Source organism: Lactuca sativa, chromosome 3 (genome assembly GCF_002870075.4).
Source record: "Lactuca sativa cultivar Salinas chromosome 3, Lsat_Salinas_v11, whole genome shotgun sequence".
NCBI lineage: Eukaryota > Viridiplantae > Streptophyta > Magnoliopsida > Asterales > Asteraceae > Lactuca > Lactuca sativa.
In genome coordinates, this window is record NC_056625.2 from 8,944,144 (window position 1) to 8,969,750 (window position 25,607).

A 25,607-nucleotide genomic window follows, 5' to 3' on the forward strand; every position below is an offset into this window, starting at 1 on the left:
ATTGCAGTAGTGGCAGTAAATTCCAGAATCACCTTTCAATTTCTTCGCATCTTTAGCATCTTTTTGCTTTTCATCAACTTTTTCCATTTTCTTCCTATCCTCTCCTCCAGCATTTGCGACTCCATTCTTCGCATCATTTGCCTTTCCTTTTGGATTAAAAGGCTTTTTGAAGAACTTCTTAACTCTGTTGTTAGAGTAGAATGCCACAGCTTCATCATCTGAGTTCATTAAGAAGCCTTTATTGTCTGAACCATCTGCTTCATTAAATTCGACTTCTGATACCTTTGAAACAAGAGCCAAAGGTCCTCCTATACTTTGTTTTGATTCTTCATACATTTCTAAAACTTCACTTTCATGTGTTTTCAGCTGATTGTAGAGATCATTCAAGTGAGTTGTATCAAAACTTTGTTGATTCTTAATCATCATACTCACACTTCGCCATTCCTTGCGAAGAGCCATGATGAAAGTTAAATTGAACTCCATGAGAGACCTAGTGATTCCATACCTATTGCAGCAAAACACAAGCTCATTCAGATGATCATAGTAGTTTTCAAGAGTTTAAGCATCCTTTTGTCTGAATTCCTTCAGTTCAACTAAACATTGCTTCACAGAGTTGATCTTCGTCTTTTCGCTACCTTGATACTTCTCTTTTTAGAGTGTTCCAGATCTCCTTGGATGTTTTACAACTACGGATGTAATTGTAAACCACAGGAGGTAGAGCACCTCTTAGTTCCCTCATGCACCTCTTTTCATTATTCTTCAAACGTTTTTGTTGTTCAGCAACTTCAGCAGATGTAGTAGATGGTCCAATTGGTTGAACATTAGCAGGAGCTTGCACTGTTCCATCGATACAATTCCAAAGTTCTTCATCAATTCCATTTAAGTAATCCTCCATTCTATCAGCCCACTGATCATAGTATTCAGGAATTAACATCAGATTTTGGTTGAGGAACCAAACAAGTGAGAGAAGGAAGTCATAGTATTCATGTTGAAGTTCGCCATTGATGAACACAGAAATTTTTAGAAAGCTAGAAAAACTTGATGAATTTGAGAATTGATCAACTGAATTGATCACAAATCGCTAATCGATCACTCGACTAAACAATTCAAAGACAGAATCAATTCAAATCTGAAGATCAAATGTGATTTTCAAAATCAAATTGCGCGGAAAATTTTGAGTAAAGTTGCTACTCAAAAAGCAAATGATTCTAACAAGAAAATCAGATCGATGTAGTTTGAATCCTGCTCTGATACCAATTGATGAGAATTGTTATCGAGATTATGAAAGCAGTTAAGATTGAATCAATGAAAAGTAAGAACACAAAGAGTAAATATTAATCAGATCTTATATTGATGAAGACTGATTACAAAACTTTTAAGCAGAAATAATTCTCGAGAGAAAAGTTCTTTTTCTACTTCTATCCTCAGTCCCTATTAATAGGACACCTGAGTGTACAAAAAATACACTAAGTCTAATACAATACGCTTCGCATAAAACTGACTTAGTAAAATAACTAAAAATGCGAAACAAAACAAACAAACAATTCGACTTTTACAATTCAACCTCTACATTCATGTCGATTTATTTTGAACTTGTGTCTTTTGCTTTCAGTTATGAGTAGCTAAACTCATTTACTTTCGCTTAGCTAGATGAAACCTTGAATCTATGGCTTAGTTTATTAATTTATGGATTTTATAAGTTGATTTTTTGCATGTTTTTTATTATCATTACCTAGCATCTTAAAGTTTGTGAGTTTGTTGCTTAAATTCAAGTTAAGTGTAGCTTAGTGACCATTAAATTACATGAACCTGATTACCTAGTGATTTAGTGACCATTAAATTGCTAGAGTGTCCCCCGATTCATATCATTGAAAAAGAGATAGAGTGCACGCCACGTCATCACGCCTTGACCTTGCCCTTAGGCTCCGAAGCACCTGAAACAAATTCACAAATGGTAAGCTGAAAACCTTACTGAGTTCCCTAGAGCATACCACACACAATCAAATACTCATAACTAGTTATCAATTAAGCTACAAACACATCATATAAGTTATGCATTCATAAAACCTGATGGGATGCCTTGGGCTACCCCACATGGTCTTACATCCAATGTCATAGGCTACCCTACATGGTCTTTACCTAGGGATGCCATGGGCTACACCACATGATCTTACACCCAATGCCTCAGGCTCCCCCCGAGGTCATCCATGCAGAATACACAATCACATAGCATATCAACACACATAATGACTAACAAATATACCTTAATCACATAATGGGTCGGCCTTGGTGCCTTAGACCCATAGGTATGGTGAGAAGACTCACCTCTGTCTGCTGAAATACAAACGTTGCTCTCCTAACAGTCAAAAACCTCCCGTGCTGAATAATAATAATAAATTAATGTCAGGACCTTACTTAGTCAAAAGAAGCCCAAACTCCAACCCTTCATGAGGTCCAATTATCTCTTCCTTGCTAATGGGCCCAAAGTCTAAGTTCAATATCATTAATGGGTCTCTTGGCCCATTAAAGCCTAATCGATATATACCCAAGGCCCAACAGATGAAATGGCCCACAATTTACAGAATACAATTCAAGTCCAATAACCAAGTGAGGCTCAATAGCCCAAAAGGCCAACACAGGTCCAAGCTCGTCTGCGATACGTACGCTCAGTGTAGCACCCTAGTACTGGGGCTCGGGGACTTACGTACGGCGTACGCAGATCTACACCCGATGTACTAACAGATTAAGCACTTTTTCCATTAAGTACTTAATGCTCGATTCTTTCACGTCCAAAAGTCAGATCTAGGCCTATTAAGACGACCCAAGGCATAAAGTTGGCAAATTTATGCCTTTTCATGTCTCAAATGGTCCCAACACCCTCATAAAGACCATTTTGAAGCTCTTAACCCATGCATGAGGTCAAAACTCTCACCAAGACTCCATTTTTATGTGGGAAAAGGACTAAGGGGCCTCAGATCTGTTATCTCCTTCCTCTTGAGTTGCTTAACTCACAAGAAAAGGATCCAAGATCAACTAAAAGGACAAGACTAGAAACCCTAGCTAGATCTAGTCATTAAAATGAAAAGGTGTAACCTTTATACCTCCAGAAGCTCCTCAAGGTCAACAGTAATCAGATTCTTGAGGCCAAGTGACACTCCAAGCTTCCTTGGTAACTTCCTCATCTTGGATGAACACTAAAAGAACCACCAATGCACTCTTAAAGCTCAAGCTACACTCACAAATGATATTAGAGTTTTTAGGGATGTTTGAAGGTGAAGGAGGTTGTTAAAGGTGAGGTACAAATGAGTTAAGGATGTTTATATAGGCCTCAAGTCCGATTTTTAGGGTTTGAACATGCTGGCACGTACGCCCAGCATACGTGATGCTCCTTTGCGTTCCTCTTCACAAGTACCTTAAGCCTTAATTAAAAATCTGAGTCCACTAAAATGTCTTAACTCATAAATTCGATTACTTGGTGGCTTCTAACCCACAAATCGACCCAAACTTGGAATGTAGCAACTAAATTCCATGTAAATGACTAGAACTCATGCATGGTCACAAAAGGACCTTAAAGATCGAAACATTATTGCTAATGGGACTCATATAGCACTAAGGATGGCAACCCTAAGCCTAGATATGAAGTTCATCAATAAAAATCCATTCTTGGGGACCTAAAAAGGTCCAAAATTCCATTAATAACATAGATCTAAGCATTCATGAGGCACGTTGGAGTCTTTTTACCTCAAATGAGTGCCAAATGGTGATGTTATCTCGGATCCTTGAGCTCAAGCTACTCAAGTTCTTCCTCTTCAACTTGTTCTTTCCCCTTTCAAGCTTCTAAACACCACAATGAACTTCATAAAGCCAAAAGCACACAAAAATGAAGGATGAGAGGCTATCTAGGGTTTCTAAGGTTGAGAGGCTGGTAAGGAGGCTAGGGTTTTAGTCATAATATTGTATTTATATGGCTTAAACACTAAAACTTAGGATTTTTAGTTTGCTTGCATACGCACCTCCGCCCCTGCATCTAGTGCTGCACTCCGCCCCACGTACGTAAAACTTACGCCCAACGTACGTCTTTGGGTAGCCCAATCCTTTCGGCCTACTTGATAAAGTCCAATGAATAATCCATTACTTATTTCATAGCCCAAAAATATAAATTACAATATTTGAATACAAATATTACCTCAAGTGACGGATGTTACACCTTAGAAAGAATTCAAAAGGAAGCGATCGATGATTCGAGCATTCACTGGTTGGAGCCCTTGGTATCTTTCGAACTGAGCAATACCGCTGACTCTTAGCTTGACTCCCCACTCACTCCGAAAGCTTTCCTATTCTGATGCTTCACTCATATTGAGAAAGCTCCACTTTCAGACTACAATGTTAACAAGATGTTTTTCTCTTTTTATATCAAGCATGGACAACCTCTATTCAAGACATGGAGCCTAAAGAAGATTATTGTTGTGATAGTTTATGATCCTTTTCCAACTAAACACTTCACAAACATCAAATTTAAGCGATTCCGAGGAGCAAGTCACAATGAAGATGACTTCACATTTGCTGATTTACCATGCATGAATCTGAATGATTGCATTTCCTTGTTTCTGATTTTCTTGAAAGATGAACAAAAGTATGAGCCAATCGTTGCTCATCTGAAAAGAATTCTAATTTGATACATTCATGAAGTTGCAAAAATGGATGCGGAAATAGCTTCCGTGTTAAAGAAAAGGCAAGTTGTGAAACCTGAAGAAGAACCGAAGGACTTCCAAAAGATGAAGCATGGTAAGATTAAGAAAGAAAATTGGAGCATGGTGTATCAAAGAAAAGATGGTGAAAAAGTGGTATTTTGTGATCAGAAATACCCTTTTTATTAGAAAAACATTTATACTCCACTGCTGCAATGAACAACATCATGGTATTAACTGTAGTGTGCAAAGCAATTAATGATGCGGATTTGAAATTCTTCAATGACATGATCAAGTGGTATCTTGTGATCAGAAATACCCTTCTGAATTTGATGACCAAGTTGTTCAAGGTTTAGAAGAAACAACAATGAAGAATCTTGTTTCTTTATTTGACAGAAATGAGGAGATTTTTGGGTTATAAAAGTGTTGTGTCAAAATGTATGGTATTTGAATAGTCTTATTTTAATGGGTTGGGTCTATCCATCCGTGTTTATTCTTTGCTAGGGTTAGACTATTTAATGTGCATGCATGTATCCTTCTAGGGTTAACGATGTATTGCCCTACCAAGATCTTACAGAGTAGTTCATGTTGAACTCTTCTAGAGCTTTGTTAATCTAAGCATTCGACACTATTTTGATATTTGTTCTTGCTTTTATTTCTCGTTATTGTCAATAGAATCAAATGATCTTGTTTATTGTTTCTACATACACGTCTCAACAAAATGGGAAGGCAAATCATACCATTCATAGTGTTAACAATATTCTTTGTACCTCCCTTATTTAAGCCTCTCTCCCTCCTTACTTCTAGGTTGAAGCTCTTCAATTGATAGTTCACACCTTCAATCTCCTTCCCATCATTACTCTCATGTATCGTACTCCTTTTAAAATTCTTTTTGGTTTCTTGTGCACCTACTCATATTTATGTGATTTTTGGTGTATTTGATATCCTAACATTGTCTCCACTTCGCTCACAAACTTGTTCCTCGTTCGACTTTGTGTCTACCTTGGTTCTTCCCCTGATCATCATAGATATTGATGCCTTGATCTCATCACTTAAAATTCATCATCTCTTTCCATGTTATATTTGATGAAACTCACTATCCCTATACTGACTTTCATTCTACCACCTGCTCTGCCTATGAGTCCTTTATTCCTGATGATCTACCGAGACTCCTATCATAACACCTAATGATCCTATTGATTCTGCTTAGCCATTAGACTCTGTTGATGACACCTCTTCCCCATCCCCATCTACCTCATGTCCTTCTAACTACCCAGCCATTTCGGGATCTTTTGATCCTTTTTTGGATCCATCTTATTCTCCTCCCAACCCTCCGACGGTGCATCCCATGGTTACTCGATCTTATACAAGCTCCTTCTGGCCTAAACATATCTTCAACTTATCAGTAACCTCTGATAGGTCTCTTATTCATTGCTATACTACTCAAACCATCTCTAACCCAAATTGGCATGTTGCAATGGACTCTAAGATGTCTGCTCTTCTCTCAAACAACACTTACGAGCTTGTTGCTAAACCAGATACAGTAACCATTATTGGATGTCGCTGGCTCTACTGACACAAGTTTGATAGTTGTGTTAATCTCGATAGGTATAAAAGCCATCTAGTTGCTCAAGGTTTCACACAACAGCCAGGTCTTGATTTTGATGACACATTCAACCCTGTTGTGAAAAGTTGTGCCATTTGTACCATTCTTAGTATCTCTGTCTCCAGAAACTGACTTATTCATCAACTTGATGTCAAAATATCTTCCTTCATAGCGATCTAGTTTAAACCTTATATATGCATCAACCTTCGGGATATGTCAACCCTAATTTTCCCAATCATTGTTTTCACCGTTGCAAAACATTATACGGTCTTAAGCAGGCCCCTAGAGCCTGGTACCAACGATTTGTTCACTATATTTCATGTTTTGGTTGTTGCACTAGTAAATCAGACAGTTCTCTCTTTACATTCCATCGCCGATATGACACCGTCCACCATCTCCTCTATGTGGATGATATTATTCTTACTGCTTCGTCTACTACTGCCATTTCCAGAGTCATCTTTATTCTTTCTTATATGTTTCCTATTTCTAACTTTTGATCCTTATCCTTCTTATTTGGTATTGCTGCTTCTCGCGATGTTTCTGGTCTCTTTCTTGCTCAATCTGCGTTCACTCAAGAAATTCTTTCCCGTATTGACATGGTCACATGTAAATCCAAGTCTTGTTGGTGCCTTCCAATATCTAACTTTCACTCATCCTGATATTGTATATGCAATCTAGCAGATCTGTCTATCTATGCATGATACTCGTGTTCCTCACATCCTTGCGCTTAAGGGCATTCTTCGCTACCTTAAAGGAACACTGACATACAATCTCTCCATTCGACCGTGCTTTGTTGACCCTCTGGTTTCTTACTTTGATATTGATTGGGCTCGCTATCCTATTACACGCCAGTCCACGTCTGGGTTTTGCATTTATCTTGGTGATAATCTTGTCTCATGGTCTTCCAAACGATAACATGTTGTCTATCGTTCTAGTGTCGAAGCCGAGTATCAGAGTTAGTTAATGTGGTTGCTGAAACTGCTTGGTTTTAGAATCTTTTCCTTGAGTTATTATGCCTGCTATCTCATTGACTTTTGTCTTTTGTGACAATGTTAGTATCTTTCATATAGCCCTGTTCAGCACCAAGAACCAAGCATGTTCAAATTGATTTACATTTTGTTAAGAAGCATGTTACGATTGGACATGTGTGTGTTCTTCATGTTCCATCTCTTTATGTGTGTATATATATATATATATATATATATATATATATATATATATATTGTTGGGTCGTGTTTTGTAATATGTTTCGTCTATTGGGCTCGTTAGTTAGTCCAGTTTTGTATCTCCGGTATGGGCCTGTCCATCCGTGAGTAATATAGGGTTTATTATAAATATAGGTTCTTGTATGCATCTTAGGTTAGCGATAGTAACGATAGAAGAGATTGTTCAGAGCATTATTTAGAAGTTTATTATCGTTCTTGTAACCCTAAATCCTCTACAGTGGAAGTTCTTAATCGAGCTCTGCTGAGGATTATTTGATTTAATCATTCGACACATTGTGATTCAATCTTGTCTTGTTTATTATTTTGTGTTCTTCGCAATACCTGTTACAAAGATCTAATCGATCTTCAAGTTAGTTAATAACTTATCAATTGGTATCAAAGCAGGAGGCTGTGTAATTCATACACATCTTTTCTGTGAAAAAGGTTGCGATTAGGGTTATTCCGCATTAATCAATATTTATTGAGCCGTCATCCCATAATTGACGTAACTCAGCATTTATTTGTTTTGCCCTAATTTAATACATTATAAGTTTGATCTTTTAAACAGGTTATTCGATCAAGCATGGACGAGTCACAATCAAATCCCATTAACATCTCGAACAGCATTGGATCAACGATGAAGATTCCCATCCTTTACACCCAGGATTATGAAGTTTGGGCACATCACTTTGAAGATTATGTTATTGGATCTGAGGACAACGGATATCTCATCTGGGAAGCCATCGTGTCTGGACCTTTCGCTCATTCAGCAACTTCAAGGATCATTAAAACTCAGAAAGAGTATAATGATCTATTGAAAGACGTTAAAGATATTGCCCAAGACGAAAAAGATAAGTTTCAGTGCAATATTAAAGCATTGAGACTAATCAGATTTGCTCTTCAATCTGATACGTTCAGGATGGTGAGTTCGTGCAGCACTGCTAAAGAAATATGGGATAGGCTGCGAGAGTTATATTCCACAGACGAAGATCTGGAGCATTCCATTCAAACCTTACTCTTGTCTGAGTTTGGTGAATTCAAGCAGGGTCCTGAAGAAACTGTAACTCAAACGTTCGATCGCTTCAATCATCTTCTTAGCAAGATGATTAAACATGACATTGAAAGGAAGTTGATTGAACAAAATGTTACGTTTTTAAACGGCCTTAGATCTGAGTGGAGAGCTGTTGTGTCCACTGTCAAAGCACATGAGCAATTCAAATCTTACTCATTGGCAAAGCTGGTAGGGATTTTGAAATCCCAAGAAAAGATTGTCTTGCAGGAGAAAAATGTGGTTTCTAGCTTGGGATCATTGGCTCTTCTGTCTAAAAGCAAAGGGGTAATGGAAGATGAAGACCTCAACTTGGAGGACTATGACCTTACCTCTGAAGACTATGCTATGATGGTGTCAAACCCCAAGAGGTTCATCAAGAAAAGATTTCCTACCAACAAGAATCGAAATTGGCAGGGAAGTTATAGTTCTGAAAAGGTCAGGGATGAACCGAAGGCAGAAGAATCAAAGAAGGAACCGAAAGCTGAAGGAGATTCGGGTGTGAGCTGCTATTATTGTGGAGGAAAGAACCACTATGCAAAAGATTGTGTCCTCAAGAAAATGGCAGAAAAGGATGAGGAGAAAGATGAAGAAACAGTGTTGTTGAAAAAGCTGGAAGAGATCAAGAGAAAGAAATCTACTGCTAACCCTTCTATGAATGCTTTAATTGTGTAGGGTTCGGTAGTGGATGATGAGTTCGGTTGCATGGAGGTCTGGTCAACCGATTTTGAGGATGAAGAAGTCAGGAAGCCATCTCATGGAAAGGCTTATGTGGCGAAAGATGAAGGGAACGGTGGAAAGTGTTTGATGGTGTCAGATGTATCTCAGATGAGGGGATACAACACAGATGGTGGGAATGAAGACACAAAGGAGCGAGAGGACTTGTGCTTCATAGCAAAACCTCTCAGCATGCAGTTTAACGAACTTGATGAATTAATCAAGAAGGTACAATCCATTTTTATTGCATTCAAAGTCCCACAAAGCTCATATGAAAAAGAATTAAAAAATGTTAATTTAAGAATCTCTCATCTAGACAGCAGTTTAACTCAAACACGGGTCACCAGTTCTAACCTTACTGACCAAATAAGCAGGGTGTCTTCAAAGAGTGAGGAACGGAGGATGTGGATCGAACTGAAGGAGTCGGAGTTATTTAAAACCAAGAACGAAAACATTTATTTAAAAAGAGACAATTTGAAACTTTTAAAACAGCGAAATGTCTTTTGTTTGATTGTTAAGCGTCTTTACAATAATATCACTCAACTTCATTTAAACTGTGAAATAGGGCAGAAAATTCATCGCATGATTTTGCCCTTCCTTGAGTTTAAGGAGGATGAAATCGATGCTGAAGCATATAATTGTGAAAGTGTAGTTTCGTCTGAGGATGTTAATCCGACATATATGTATGGTCTGGACAAAATCGAATCTTTCATTAAGTCCAAAGACCATAAGGACATACTGAAAAATCTTTTGGATGAAAATGACAAACTAAAATTAAGGACCGAAACCATACAAAAGTTTGACTCATTGAGTGCCAACTTGAGCTCAGAAAATAAAATTGATGTTGAAAATGCATCTGAGCTTAATGAGGACGATGATATGAGTGAAATTTCTGTAGAGGATGAAGTTGACTGTTCTGAGTTTGTCAAGAGCGAACCCGAAAACCACAAAAATCTTATTTCAGAAAATTATGTGGAGTTTGCTCGCTTGTCCCAACAAAAGTCCCCGATCCTTGAGGAAAAACCTGTCGTGTACCAAAAGGTTAGAACGACTCCAAATCAGGTATATAAGGTCACTGGTGTTACCGAACATCAGACAGCCGCACTCACAGCCATTGTAAACGAAGATAATGTTGATGGTTGTGATGAGTTCTTTTGGTCAGCTCCTATCGACAATGCTGACGAAACAGTTGGTCTGTCAGAAAGGACGTCATGGAAAACCAAAGGCAGATATGTGCCAGAGCCTTTGAACAAGCCTGCTAGCTTCGATGTGCCAAGTACTAGTGGTACAAAAGATGTTCCTGAAGAAAAAGGAGTTCCTGCAAAAGAAGTCACTCCTTCAAGCGAAACATCATCAGTTCAAAGTGAACCAGCTGACAGAAAGCAAAAACAAAAAGCGAAAACAGTTTTGGCAATCTCAAAACGCCCATTTCTCCTATCATGACAGAAATTTAAAGTCAGAGAAAAGTACTGTTAGATCACAAGAGAATAATAACAACCGAAGGGAGAGGTTCGGTTCTGAAGGTCATAACATCCGAAAGGATACGTTCGGTTCTAAAAATTATGACAACCGAAAGCAGAGGTTCGGTTCCGAGAGCAAAAGAGACCAAAGTTCTAAGTTCGGTCCCACTAATGATAAAAAACAAAATGGTCACTTAGAACCTCAAGCCGAGAAATCCTCTCAGTCTAAATTCTCTTGTTCTTCTTCTACTAATTCTTCTAATTCCTCTCAACCACATTCTAAATTCAATTCTGTTCGCACTCAAAAACCTAAATCATCAACAGATCTGAAAGGAAAATCAAAGGTTTCATCAGTTAAAACAAATCAAAATCATCCCAAAGTCCAAATACCTAAACCAGAATCCAAACCAAAAGTAACAGATCCCAATAAAATCAAGGTTTTCACCATCAAAAAGAAAGATGAGACAACGTTAATAAAAAGAACATATCTTGTTGACATATCTCTTACTATTCATGTTCCTGTGAAAGGCTCACGTGGACCCAAGAAACTTTGGGTTCCTAAATCTGCTTAATTTTTGTAGGTTATCAGTGACGAGCAATTTGACGAAGAATGGTATATTGACAGTGGCTGCTCGCATCACATGACAGGAAGGAAGGAAGAGCTGAGGGAATTTCGGTCTCTTTCAAACGGTGGAAATGTCAAGTTCGGGAACAATTCATTCGGGACAATAAAAGGCTATGGAATGATAACAAATGGTGATTTTACGATTAGGAAGGTCGCATACGTTGAGGGACTACAGCACAACCTCATCAGTGTATCTCAGCTTGTTGGAGGTACCGGTCTCAAGGTCTCATTCGATGATGAGGGTTCGGAAATAATTGAGAAGAAAACAAAAAGAGTTATTCTCAAATCGGAGCGAAAAGGAGAAATGTTTCCCCTGAACCTCAAACCCATCAAAAGGAATCCAGCTATCTGCCTGTTATCAAAAGCACAATCTGACGAAAGCTGTCTGTGGCACTGAAGGCTCTCTCATCTCAACTTTAAGGACATCAACAAACTTGTCACTGGAGGTCATGTTCGAGGTCTTCCATTGCTCAAGTAAGATCGAGAACATTTGTGTGCTGCATGTGAAATGGGGAAGCAGAGTCGTCAAAGTCACCCGTCTATTGTAAACACCAAAGTTGTTGAACAACTAGAATTAATTCACATTGATTTGTGTGGTCCATCATCTATCGAAAGTATCGGCGGTAGCAAGTATATTCTTGTAATTGTTGATGACTTTTCGCGCTTTACATGGGTGTTCTTTCTGAAGCACAAATCTGAAGCGACTCTAAAGCTAAAGATGTTTATCAAGCAGGTTGAGGTACAGCTGAAGAAAGTCGTTCGCAACATCAGGAGCGAAAATGGGCTGGAGTTCAAAAATAAAGAATTCGAAGAATTCTTGGCAGAAAAAGGAACCAGTCACAACTTCTCAGCTCCCTACACCCCTCAACAAAACGGGATTGTCGAAAGACGAAACCGATCTTTGTGTGAGGCGGCCCGAACTATGCAAAGTTTTGCTTCTTTACCTTTATATTTTTGGGCTGATGCTATTGCTGCTGCTTGTTTTACGCAGAACATGTCATATCTCAATAAGCGATTCACTCTCACTCCTTATGAGATCATCAACAACAGGAAGCCAAATGTCAGATTCTTCCATGTATTCGGCTCACGGTGCTTCATCTTCAATTCTAAAGAACATCGTAACAAGTTCGATGTCAAAGCCGATGAAGGGATATTTCTGGGCTATTCTCTCAATTCTAAAGCATACAGGGTATTAAACAAGCGCTCGAGGAAAATAGAAGAGACTTATTACGTGACTTTTGATGATAGCTATGTCAAAAAGCTAAAGGCTAACGAAGACACAACTGGAGAAATCTTTCCTCAAACAGGCCAAGTCACAGCCTCGATCGCAAACCTCTTTGAGAAGTTTGTCGAGTTATTTGATGAACCAGAGAAGGCCACTCTCTCGAAAGCCAGTGCAGCAAACAACAAAGTAGATAATCTGAAGCAACTTGTCGAAGATGCTGCAAAGCAAATGAATGAAGGAGTATCATGTTCCAACGAACCTCCACAGCACAATGCTTCAGTTGAGGGGGAGGATGCATCTTCTTCATCACAGCCGAGCTCACATGTTGAGGGGGAGAACAATTCTCAAGCTGCTCCCGAACGCACTTCAACACCCGAAAGTGCCACACTACGCGAAAGTGCTACAACAGCCGAAGGTGCGTCAACACCCGAAAGATCGACACCACCCGAAACCCCTGTAGCTCAAGATACTCAAGACCCACCTGAAAGCTCATCTGTCGAGGGGGAGAATGCCGATATGCTCTATGACGATGACAGTCAATCCGAACTAGAAGAAATGGTAAACGCTGAATTGGATCCATCCTATGATCCAAATTACCCTCCTCTTGTCAAATGGACCAGAGATCATCCTGTCTCCCAGGTTGTCGGTAATGTCTCTGAAAAGGTTCTGACCCGATCACAACTTAAGGCAAAACAAACTTCCTTATTTTTAAAAGTAGAATTATGTATGTTTAACTCCTTCGTCTCAAAAGTTGAACCAAAGACAGTTAACACTGCTCTTGATCACTCCGATTGGGTTCAAGCTATGCAAGACGAACTGAATGAATTTGAAAGGAATAAAGTTTGGCGCCTCATTCCAACTCCTCAAGATGCCTCAGTTGTTGGTCTAAAATGGGTCTTTAGAAATAAGATGGACAAGGAAGGCAACGTGATACGACACAAAGCACGTCCGGTGGTGAAAGGATACTGTCAGGAGGAAGGAATCGACTATGAAGAAACTTTTGCTCCTGTAGCCAGGCTGGAATCCGTTAGAATATTTCTTGCCTATGTTGCACACAAAAACTTTGAAGTCTACCAAATGGATGTCAAGTGCGCATTTCTAAATGGAGAACTTGAAGAAACAGTGTACGTGAAGCAACCTCCTGGATTCGTAAATGAAACGTACCCTAATCATTGTTACATTTTGGAAAAAGCCGTATATAGACTGAAACAAGCTCCGAGAGTCTGGTATGAAACGCTAACACAGTTTTTAAAGATGTCCAAATTCAAACAAGGTTCGGTTGACCCAACCTTCTTTCGTAAGAAGGAAGGTAACCACCTTATGATTGTTCAAATTTACGTCGATGATATCATCTTTGGCTCAACGAATCCTAGCTTAACGGCTGAATTCAGAAAGCTGATGAAGACTAAATTTGAAATGAGCTCAATGGGTCCAATTAACTTTTTCCTTGGTTTAAATATTAGACAGGGACCCGAAGGCATCTTTATTAATCAGGAAGCTTACACAAAGACTCTCCTTGCAAAATTTGGCATGATGGGAGATTCAAAGGTTAAAGTTCCAATGGCATTCGGCACCAAGCTCACTCCATCCTTGGATAAGCCAGCAGTTGATATTACGCTATATCGCCAGATGATTGGTTCTCTGATGTATCTTACTGCTAGGAGGCCTGATATAATGTTCTCTGTATGCTACTGTGCTAGACTTCAGGCGAATCCACGTGAACCTCATATGCTTGCAGTGAAGAACATACTCCGTTATCTCAAGCGAACTACCTCTTTAGGCCTATGGTATCCATCCAACTCAGGCTTCTTCGTTCAAGCCTACTCAGATGCAGACCTTGGAGGTTGTGGACTAGACAGGAAAAGCACCACGGGAGGCTGCCAATTCCTCGACGGGAAGTTGGTTAGCTGGCAATCAAAGAAACAAACTTGTGTGTCTTTGTCTACAGCTGAAGCAGAATACATTGCAGCTGCATCCTGCACTTCTCAAGTGATTTGGATCCAAAGTCAACTCCAGGACTATGGACTCAATATGAAAAAGATCCCACTATATTGTGACTCTAAAAGTGCAATTAGGATCTGTCATAACCAAGTGCAACACTCCAAGACCAAGCACATAGCGCTGAGGTATCACTTCATTAAAGATCATGTGGAAGATGGGAACGTCGAAATTCATTTTGTTCGAACCACTGATCAACTGGCTGACATCTTCACCAAAGCTCTTCTTGAAGTGTTGTTCAACAAAATTCTACAAGGGCTAGGTATGATGGAATCAGAGTCAGTACCACAAATTACCTCTCAAACTCAAAAGTAAGAAGCGAAATAGAACGAACGTTCGGGTTCGGGTCTTGTACTTATGTACCGAAATGAACCGAACGCTCGGGTTCGGTTGAATAATCTGCTTTTCGCTCATCAATCAAAGGTAGTTTTCTTGGTTGTAAATCTTATGTATAATTGTTCCAAATGCATTTATCTTATTATCAAAATCATTCTCTTTTATAAAATCTATTTTCTTTGGTAACCGAAATATACCGAACGTTCGGGTTCGGTTCCAAAATTTTTCTCACCCGAAATAGACCGAACGCTCGGGTTCGGTTCCACAATTTTTCACAACTGAAATAAACCGAACGCTCGGGTTCGGTTCCAAAGTTTCTCACAACCGAAATAGACCGAACGCTCGTGTTCGGTTCCAAAGTTTTTTTTATTTTTTTCAGTCTATTTTTTTTTTATTATTTCTTTCGCTTTTATTTATCAAATTCTCCAAAAATATTTTTCTTTATATATAAATTCAAAAACTCCAAAAATATTTTGTTCTTTATTTTCTTTTTGGCTTTAATTTTATTTGTGTGTTCGTTTATGGGGAAATTGTTGAATTAGCTAAGTGTCCCTAGAAGCATGCTGTTGTATGTGTCCAAAGCCTCAACTGATTCTGAATAATAGCCTTAATGACTTGATATACACAAATCTTGTCTTCCCAATTAGTCTATCATATTTATTCTAATCATGAGCTACCTAACTCTCTTCTCACAAGAGCTAAGAGTTTTCTGCTTGGTCCCAATTTTTACAGCAGAGGTACTTTAATTTCTTACACCATCTAAAATGCATTTCTCCATCACACTCGTTTCACAAACGTAACCCTTGACACTCTCAGAACTTACCACTGAGGTTTATGGTTACACAATTTCTATGTTCATGATCTTAGTTTCGTGCCACTACGAGCTAAGTGAAACCCAAAATTCAATACCCGATATGAATTGACGGTGAACAATTAATTTGCTCTAGTTTTCACTATGGAATTGACGGACGTATCTTCATGAAATCTCAAACTTTTCTTTTGTGTGATTCCTATGAAATTGTTAAAACCAATAACATTTCTTCCCTTGGGATCCAGTTTTATTTTTTTGAGATTTTATATTTCCTAGCCAAATTAAATTATTACCAACCTACTTGTTCAACAGACTACACCGGTCTCACAAGTACTTCGTTCACTTTCTATCTTATATCAAGATTAGGAATTTTGAATCGAAGAAAAAGCCACCCTATTAAGCCTAGTTAAAAGAAGCCTTTCAACACTTCTTAATAAGTGTTTGATCGTTAATCAACGAGAAACCACACAAACACTTTAAGGTCTCTCTTGACTTTGAAGAAAGAGATTCGTGCCCGGGATCATTTGTTTCGTGTCTTTATTGACATCACATATTTTCCCTAAAAGTATTGCTTTATTTCTTTTCTTTTACACCCTTAGCACGAAAATCTTTGATTTTCCAAAATTCAGGTTCTATTAATTACATGCATTTTCATTGGATTGGTGGTTAATTAAAAGCTGTGGTTAATTTTAATCCACGTGAGAGCATTGTTCAAAAGATGCCGTTGTAATTTAAAGGGATAAGATGATGACATGCTGACTCAGGTGGGAGTCTAATCGATTTGATTTCAAACGACGCTAAAAAGGGGAAGCGTGCGAATCGGAACCGTCACATCTCCAAACGGCGCAAGAGGGGCGCGTGTGAATCTGAAACGGTTCGTATCCAAACGGCGCATAATGGGAGGTGTGTTCTTAAGGGTCTGACATTCTCTCTCATGCGTGATCATCAGCAACCCCAACTGTCACGCATCAGTCAACTCCGAAAAACCCTTCCATTCTCAATCGAAGATTTGGGAAGATCTTTCTCTCTCCTTAAACCCAGTATAAAAGACAACACAATCCTTCATTTACCTCTTTACCGCAATCAAAATTCCCAGAGAGCAAAAATTCCTTAATTCCTCACTGTTCATCATCTTCTTCATTCTCTTCAAGTAATGACAGATTCATCTTCTGTTCACGCAACATCCCACATACTGCCCATTCGCCCTCAACAAAGCCTCATCATTGATTTAACCCCTCATGCTTACGATGCCTTCATGTTCCCCATAATCGAGTGCTTGCGGTTTATCCGATCGCTCCTGCACTTACAAGAGCTGAATCTGTTCCAATGGAGTTCTTGTCGCAAATCTTTGCAACTGCTCATTACGACAAGGTTGTGGACAGAATCTTCTTTGATGTTTTTCAGCACAAGGCATCAATTTCCAGGCAAAGGTTTTCATCGTTGTTAGGGTTTGAACCTGATTCTTCAAGGGTTAACCCTGAAACGATTCCAATGGGGCACTTGTTCAACATGTTTTATAACATGGGTTATACGGAGGTGCTTACCACAGTCACGAAGTTCAAGAAGTCGTGCCTACCTCCACAGTGGAACGGGATGTTCACTGTTCTATTCAAAGGGTTATCTGAAAGAAGTGCTGGATCTGATGGTGCCAGTCGCTTATTTTTGTCGATAATGTATGGTATCTACAATGGCATCAACGTAGATTATGGGTATGTTCTGTGGCAGCAACTCATCCAGAGTCTCTCCTCTACTTGCAGACATTCAGAGATTTCCTACGCTAGGTTCTGGGCTCTGATCACGAAATGGGTGATGGACAAGTACCACGTCCCCATTGTCGCTGGTGCTCCAATTTCTTCGATTGGTACATTCCACACCACGAAGATCATTGTCTCGGACGCTTCCAAGTTTCCGTTCAACGGCTCCATTCTGGAAACCATGTATGGCGATGTTCCTGCTGATAGTCGGATTATCAGGACATACAAAGAATTCAAACGTTCTGGTCTGAGGGATCTCACTCCGGAGATGTTGAAGTCCATTCATGACGCCGACAAGCCTGCTCCAAGAGGCAAAAAGGCTGATAAGGGGAAACACGTGGCTAAAGGAGCTAAAGGCCCATCTCCAAAGAAGAGGAAACCAACCAAAGCTGCTCAGTCTCCGCAGCAAAAGCGACGAAAAACTCAGCCCAAGCGAAAGCTGATCATCGCTTCCTCCTCAAGCGAGTCTGAGGGTGAGAGTTCGGATTCTGACGACTCTCCACGAGGCAACACTCCACCCAGATCTCCTACCCCTGAAATTCAAATCCCTCCTTCTCCAATTCCCTCTCCTCCTAAAACTATTCCTACTTCCATTCCCACCATAAACCCCTTCACACACATTCCAACCACTTCAATCCCAATACCACCACCAATATTCACCGACCCAACCATAACATCCACTGCAAATGTTAGAGCCAACGTATCTGATACAGGGTTTCATACTGATGCACCCAAAACAACTTAAGCACCCGCAACCACCAAAGCACCCGAAACCACAAAAGCACCCGAACCTACCCCCACACCAACACCCGAAACAACCCAACCCGAACCTACCCATACTACTGCACCACCAGCTTCTCCACCACCACCTTCTCCCGGTCATGCCTCAGAGGGAGAAGAAACATTCCTTGGCGGGGAAAATATGACGTTTGACTCGGTCTACTATAGTCCGTTTCAAGTACAGAGCGACGATGATGACGACGCTCCGGTTACAAAGAAACATCTCAAGGAGCTCCACGACAAGGTTGACTTGCTCATCGCCTCCTCTTCCACGTCTCAATCATCACTTTCTGAAGATGCAGTTCAGAAGATTGTTGACGCTTTCTCCAAGGCTCAGCAAGACTCTCTCGCTTCTGCAACCTCCGCCATCGACGCCTCAACAAAAGCCTGTCAGGCTGCGACCGAAAAAAGTCGATAAACTATTTTCTGATGCCTCTGCCCTGTTAAAATCTTTACAGGAGAGTGCAAATGCTGCTAAGACTACGTTGGAACCAATTGTTCAACAGTTGACAACGTCTGTCTCCACTGAGTTGAAGTCCTTCGCTTCATTTCGTCAAACGCTTTCAGACGACAACTCAGCATTTCGCGCAACCATTGACGAGCGTCTCTCGAAGCTGCAAGAAGATTTGGCTGCCGAGAACTCTCTCATGGATGTTCTAGCCAGGAAGACCACCGCTCTGAAGGTCAAGAGTGTTCAACTCTCCAACTCTCAACAGGAGGCTGACTCTCTTCGGTCCGAAAGGGAGGTGATAAAGTCGTGTGTTTCGGATGTCCACTCTGCCATATCCAACATCCTCGAAGCACATGATCCCATCCTAAATTACACTGTGAGGCGAGACCTTGCAGAGAAGCTCGCTCCCGCCCTTGCCCTGTTAAGCAAAATCGAAGGGCTACTTGATTTCGTGTCCATTCTGAAACAAGGGGGAGAGAAGAAGTCAACATCTCAACCACCTCCTTCCTCAAAGGCAACTCACACTACCGAACCTCCTCCAGTAGGCCAAGCCTCCAGTTCTGGTGTGAAAGATAAAGGCAAGAAGATTGCTGAGGAGGATGAAGATGAAGACAGAGAGACTATCGCTGATCTGTTGAAGCGAAAAAGTCGAAACAATGAGGCTGATATCAGTGCTCGTGTGGCTAGAGAAGCTGAAGAAGCTGAAAGAAAACAGAAGGAAGCCCACGACCTTCTTGAGAGTAGGAAAACTCTTTGTCCTGCTTGGACTCTCGAGAGGATGATAAAAGAAGCCATCGACACTCCGAGCATCTTGTGGCTGGAACCTGTGATTTCACTTGATTGTTCCAATACAGTCGACTCTCAGTTCGACATGCTACTGACCCGAAAGGCGTTCATCTTTCACTCCTTCGCCAACGTTGCAGAGTTCCCTCATCCTCATCCACAGGTTGATCGGGACTTAATTGATTTTTATCTGAAGGCTGCTCAACCCCAATATCAAACTTGGAGCGCTCAGAAAATTGTCAACGTTCGGGTCTTGAAGCCGTACACTGAAGGGAACTTCATCAACATTCGGTTCAAGGCGCTTCGGGGATCTGCCAAAACCAAACATGCCATTTCCCTAGCAGATCTTCCGAATCTCAATCCCCATGATTGGGTAATCTTGCACAACATCCTTCTAACCAACGAAGCTGAATACGGTCCGATCATCGACCATTTCAAGAGGATGCTGGTGTGCTACATCATGGAAGTTGCATTAATGGATCAGGAGATAGCAAGTGTATTCAAGAAGAAACCAACAATATCTCCTGTTGGCTCTGCCAGTGATTTGAACCAAATGCAGATGGGAAAAATTGACTCGAGAAGGAATTCGGTCATGTTCACCAGGAACGAAGGACAAAAATGTCTTTTCGCCTTGGCTGACAAACATCTGTACACTACTGCTTGCTTAGAGCATGTTTTAGGGATCATCCACAGATGCAAGCAAAACACAGCGGATGATATCAAGTACTTCAATGACATGATACATTGGTACATTCGGTTCAGACAGACGATACTTGCGCTAATCTCACGTTTGTTTGATACCACGAAGAAAGTTCCCGCTGCTGGCCCAAGCAAGAAGAAGAAGTAGTCTCGCTCCAATTTGACGCAAAGGGGGAGATTGTTGGGTCGTGTTTTGTAATATGTTGCGTCTATTGGGCTCGTTAGTTAGTCCAGTTTTGTATCTCCGGTATGGGCCTGTCCATCCGTGAGTAATATAGGGTTTATTATAAATATAGGTGCTTGCATGCATCTTAGGTTAGCGATAGTAACGATAGAAGAGATTGTTCAGAGCATTATTTAGAAGTTTATTATCGTTCTTGTAACCCTAAATCCTCTACAGTGGAAGTTCTTAATCGAGCTCTACTGATGATTATTTGATTTAATCATTCGACACATTGTGATTCAATCTTGTCTTGTTTATTATTTTGTGTTCTTCGCAATACCTGTTACAAAGATCTAATCGATCTTCAAGTTAGTTAATAACTTAACACACACACACACACACACACACATATATATATATATATATATATATATATATATATATATATATATATATCAAGGTTGTAAAAAAACCCTCGATGTTAGCTAGTCGGTGGACTGGGGTTAAGATTAATTAATTGGCTAGGCGGGGATAAATCGGGAACCATTAATTGCTAACTCATTAAATTTTAAAATGTTAAATATGACTAATATCATAGCAAAGGTCGTAAATACAACTAATATCTTAATAAAATAGGTTAATATGATTAATACAACATTAATCATTCCTCAAATGGTTTTTATTAAGTAGAATTTCTTCAAAATGTTAAAATTTCATCGTTTTCTACTATTTCAGTCATTTTGTATGCGGTGATTAATCGCTAGCGCCCTCTAATCGGTCGGGTAGCGCCTAGGGATTAATCAGAGATTAATCGGGATTTTTACAACACTGATATATATTTACAAATGGCCCACCTACACAATTGTTCCTTGATTTCAAACATAGTATGAACAATTAGCAACCTCCCACTCAAAGTACTAGGGTGCGTTAAAATCATATGCTTGTTAGACTGTTATATTTCATGATGTATGGTGTTGGGGGTCTTCTATAACTTGCAACGATCAACCAAAATACACAACTTTAATGAAGTTAAAAACGTTGTCGAAACCTGTTGATCCTAACAAAGTCAACATTGTCCTTAGAAGTCAACTATCCCCTTGTAGAGTTTTTATAGGTTCAATATTTGTTTGTGTGTTTTAAACAAATAAAAGGTCAAGAACGTACGGTATATAGTGACCAATTATGTGTTTGAAAAACATTTGCTTATCCCAAAAAGTTATTAACTTAATTTTAAATTGGTTAAAGAGACTTGACACCATAATTGACCCATAAAAAGTGTAATCATTGTTTTGCTAAAGTTGAAATAAAGTTATTTTAGTTTTTTAAGAATTCTTAATTAGTTAATTAGGGTTGTCCTCTCTCTCTCTCTCTCTCTCTCTATATATATATATATATATATATATATATATATATATATATATATATATATATATATATATATATATATATATATATATATATAGAGAGAGAGAGAGAGAGAGAGAGAGAGAGAGAGTTAGGTTCAAATGTTTTCACTATCTATTGTGTGCCTGTATGATTGATTCTGGACCAATCATTTTAGTTATTTTAAGAAAGTAATTAATGCATATTAAATGCTGAAGATATTACTTTCTTAAAATAACTAAAATGAATGGTCCAGAATCAATCATACATACACACAATAGATAGTGAAAACAAAATAACCTAACCCTATATATATATATATATATATATATATATATATATATATATATATATATATATATATATATATATATATATATATATATATATATATATATATATATATATATATATATTTGTTGCTAATATTCTCGTGTAATGGTGAATATAAAAAATGACACTAAATAAACTAAAATAGAATTTCCTTAAATAAATTTTTTTTTCACAGCTTTAATAAATGGGAAGCAATACGACCTTTTTTCTTGGTTGGTCCATAGTGGTTAAGTAAAAGGGTAAAAGGGAACAAACCGAGGCATATAAGATGATTACAATTGATCCCATAATCTATCACGAAAACAAAATTTGACATTTAACTTTTAATAGCATAATTCATGTTTTGTGACCACCATACGACATCATATATCGTTCAATTATTTTTCCTTTCAAGTTCCAACAAATTATTCCTGTTGTTTTGTCAAGAAGTAATGACTTTGAAGGATAACGAATTATCATTTAATAGTTTACATATTTTCGTTATTTTCTTTAGATGTTTGACTATTAAAATCGTCTATCTATTTAAAACCTTCCATTTTAACATGGTATTGCATGTTAATGTCTTTTTTTTTTTTTTTTTTTTTCTTTTTCTTTTTGTATACATACCAATAATTTTTTTGATTCATATTTTTCTTTAAAAGATGACCATCCCTACCTCCACCACCACTACCATTATCCACTTCTAACAAAAAACACCACCTTACATCACCATTATTCGTCACCACAACCTTCCATCTCTACCATTTGACACCACAATCACAATGTAACTAATATAAAATAAGCTTTAATCTGTGGCCAAATCAATTTAAACCTCCGATCAATTCAAGCTCATATTAAAACCTAAAATCAACTTCAACCTTTGAAAGAATATGATTATTGGTGGCACACGATTCAAGAAGAAAGGGGCGATAAAGGGATATGGTAGTATAGCAGGGTGATTTTGCAAAGTATCTAGAGATGGAGAAGAGTAGGGAAACGTATGGTATCAAAAAGGGAAATAATTGAAAAATTAATGCTGACTACATATGGACAAAAATCGTTTAATGGTAAATTGTGTTTACAAATGTAAGTTTAATAGTATTAATTAAACGGGCTAGATTTGTAACAATTGATCAAAATGATAATTCTAGAAAAACAAATATAAGTTTAAAAGTAAGTTGTATATAAAATATGACTAAATATATACGATACTAATAACTAGTTACCCAACTATGTCATTTTCTTGTGTTTTTATTGTTTATTTATTTGAAATGACAAATCTAACATCCCCATAAACAACTCAAACTCGTAAACTACTCAAATATTTTGAGAGAAGACACCATGTACATGATACCCATGATTAGAAACCTTTTGGTATTTTTCTACAAATAACTAAATTCACCGGAGTAATTTGGTCGTCTTCAATCATTGTCTCCTTAAATGATCATAAGAAATATAGGTACTTTGATCAACTGATTGCCTACAAGTCTACAACCCTCCATTCAGAAACCAAAAACTTTCCCATGTTGTTTAGAGCTCTGAATTTTCTTTCTATCTGGTGATCGTCAATTAATTAAAGCCCGGGGAAGCACTCGTACTTCTCTCCTTTCGGCTTAATTATAGTAGGAACTGGGTAAATTGTTTAACAAGAGATCGGCATTGTATTGAAAACAAGCACTCCGTAAACACCACATATATATATATATATATATATATATATATATATATATATATATATATATATATATATATATATATATATATATATATATATATATATATATATATATATATATATAACATCTTTGATTTCAATCATGATAAATTTCAATAAAAATAAAATTCTCATGCTTTATGATCATGATCATGCATGCTGAGTTGCATACTACTTGTTCGCACGTCTTCTTTCTTTTGATCTTGCATCCTTCTTCATTTCGATTTCTTTTCCATAGTCACTTCAAGTCCCTCTTTCTACTTCATTCTTCAAATTTTATTATGCTTGTAGAACACGCGGAAAGAAGCCTAGTAGCTCCATAAATTATCACAATCAGATGAATCCCCCGGAGACAAATCATCAGTACTGTGCTGCCGTGGCGGACTCATCAGCATTCCTTCAGCCATATCCGCCAACAAATTCGGCATACTAAAAAGGGCTTCTTCATCCATAAAGTCATTCCCGGCCGGTAGCTCGGTATCTCCGCCAGCAGGTGATACCAACACAACACTCTGATCCGCTGAAGGCTTCATCATCTCTGCTGCAGCCGCTGCCGCACTCCTTATCAAGGCAGGCTCCGGTAAACCTGGAACTGGGTATTTCCCAACAAAATCGGGGAAATTCAACACCGCATCACTGCCTTTAAGTGATAAAGCAGCCACATCATACGCAGCAGCTGCCATCTCCGGCGTTGAATATGTTCCAAGCCAAATACGTTTGGCTTTTCGGGGCTCTCGTATCTCCGACACCCACTTCCCACTACGAGTCCGTATCCCACGATAAATTGGATGTTTCCCGGTTGCCGCCGGACTAGGGAGGCTTGGAGAGCCAGCAGAAGAAGAAGTGGTGGTCATTACAGTGGGTTTGGTAGGTAACTGAAGAGGAAGAGGGTTTTTTGGTTGACCTTCTTGACACGCGTTGAAAGGGGGCGGAGGAGGTGGAGGGGGTAGGGGAGGGTCAGCCATCGATATGTACATACACAGAGCTATATGTATAAGTACGGAATACTGGCGACTACGAAGAAAGTGTCGCGAATTGACGAGATTTCTTTGTGTTTGATCTAAGTGTGTTTGTGGTAAAGATTTATATGAGTGTTTATGTGTGTGAATCGATGAACAAAAACCGTGGGGAATTCGTGGGCACCGAGGTGTCTAATGAGAAACGTGTCTAGGGTTTTTTGTGTCTGAAGGTTAAAGGGGCTATTGATTGGGATATATCATAGTTTAGCAGTATAATAGCTGGAGCCTTTATATAATTATTTTATTTCTAACAAACAATAAACTATTATTATTATTATTATTATTATTATTATTATTATAATTATTATTATTATTTTATTTCTAACAAACAATAAACTATTATTATTATTATTATTATTATTTTATTTGTGTTAAACCACTGTTCCTTTTAATCGGTTTTTGCATATATCTTTTATAAGATGGAGTCAAATTTGTTTTATTAATATTATCTTTATTTCGAAATATTATTTTTATATTATTATATGCTTTTGTTTTCTTCCTGCATATTCCTATCACAAAATAGAATCTAGATATATTTGAGTAAAATGTTTGTTTATATAAACGATTGTACACATATTGTTCATGTTATACATCGAAATTCGATTAAATGACTTTATAACTTAATGAATTATCGTTTGTATATATATTTAGTCACTTTATTTTGTAAGATTAAACTTATAATAAGTTTGTTAAAACCTTATCATTTTAATTCGATATTGCAACTTAATGTATTTATTATACGATTTACCGTTAATATTTTTTATATACGATTTAACATCAAATAATATATCGATCATCTTCTCCTACCATCATCATCCACCTCTTGCTAC

The 25,607-nt window shown here is 38.4% G+C and overlaps 1 protein-coding gene across 1 annotated transcript; it reads right to left on the bottom strand.

Moving 5' to 3' along the window:
* Positions 1-23,837: 23,837 nt before the first annotated feature.
* On the bottom strand, positions 23,838-24,952 carry LOC111920794 (ethylene-responsive transcription factor ERF027). Its single transcript, XM_023916353.3, has one exon. It carries the CDS (start codon positions 24,733-24,735, stop codon positions 24,067-24,069), a length of 669 nt encoding a protein of 222 aa, XP_023772121.1. The 5' UTR covers positions 24,736-24,952; the 3' UTR covers positions 23,838-24,066.
* Between the last annotated feature and the right edge of the window lie 655 nt (positions 24,953-25,607).

Excerpts from the sequence above, each read along its gene's own strand:
- LOC111920794 (XM_023916353.3), bottom strand. The coding sequence starts at position 24,735 with ATGTACATATCGATGGCTGACCCTCCCCTACCCCCTCCACCTCCTCCG.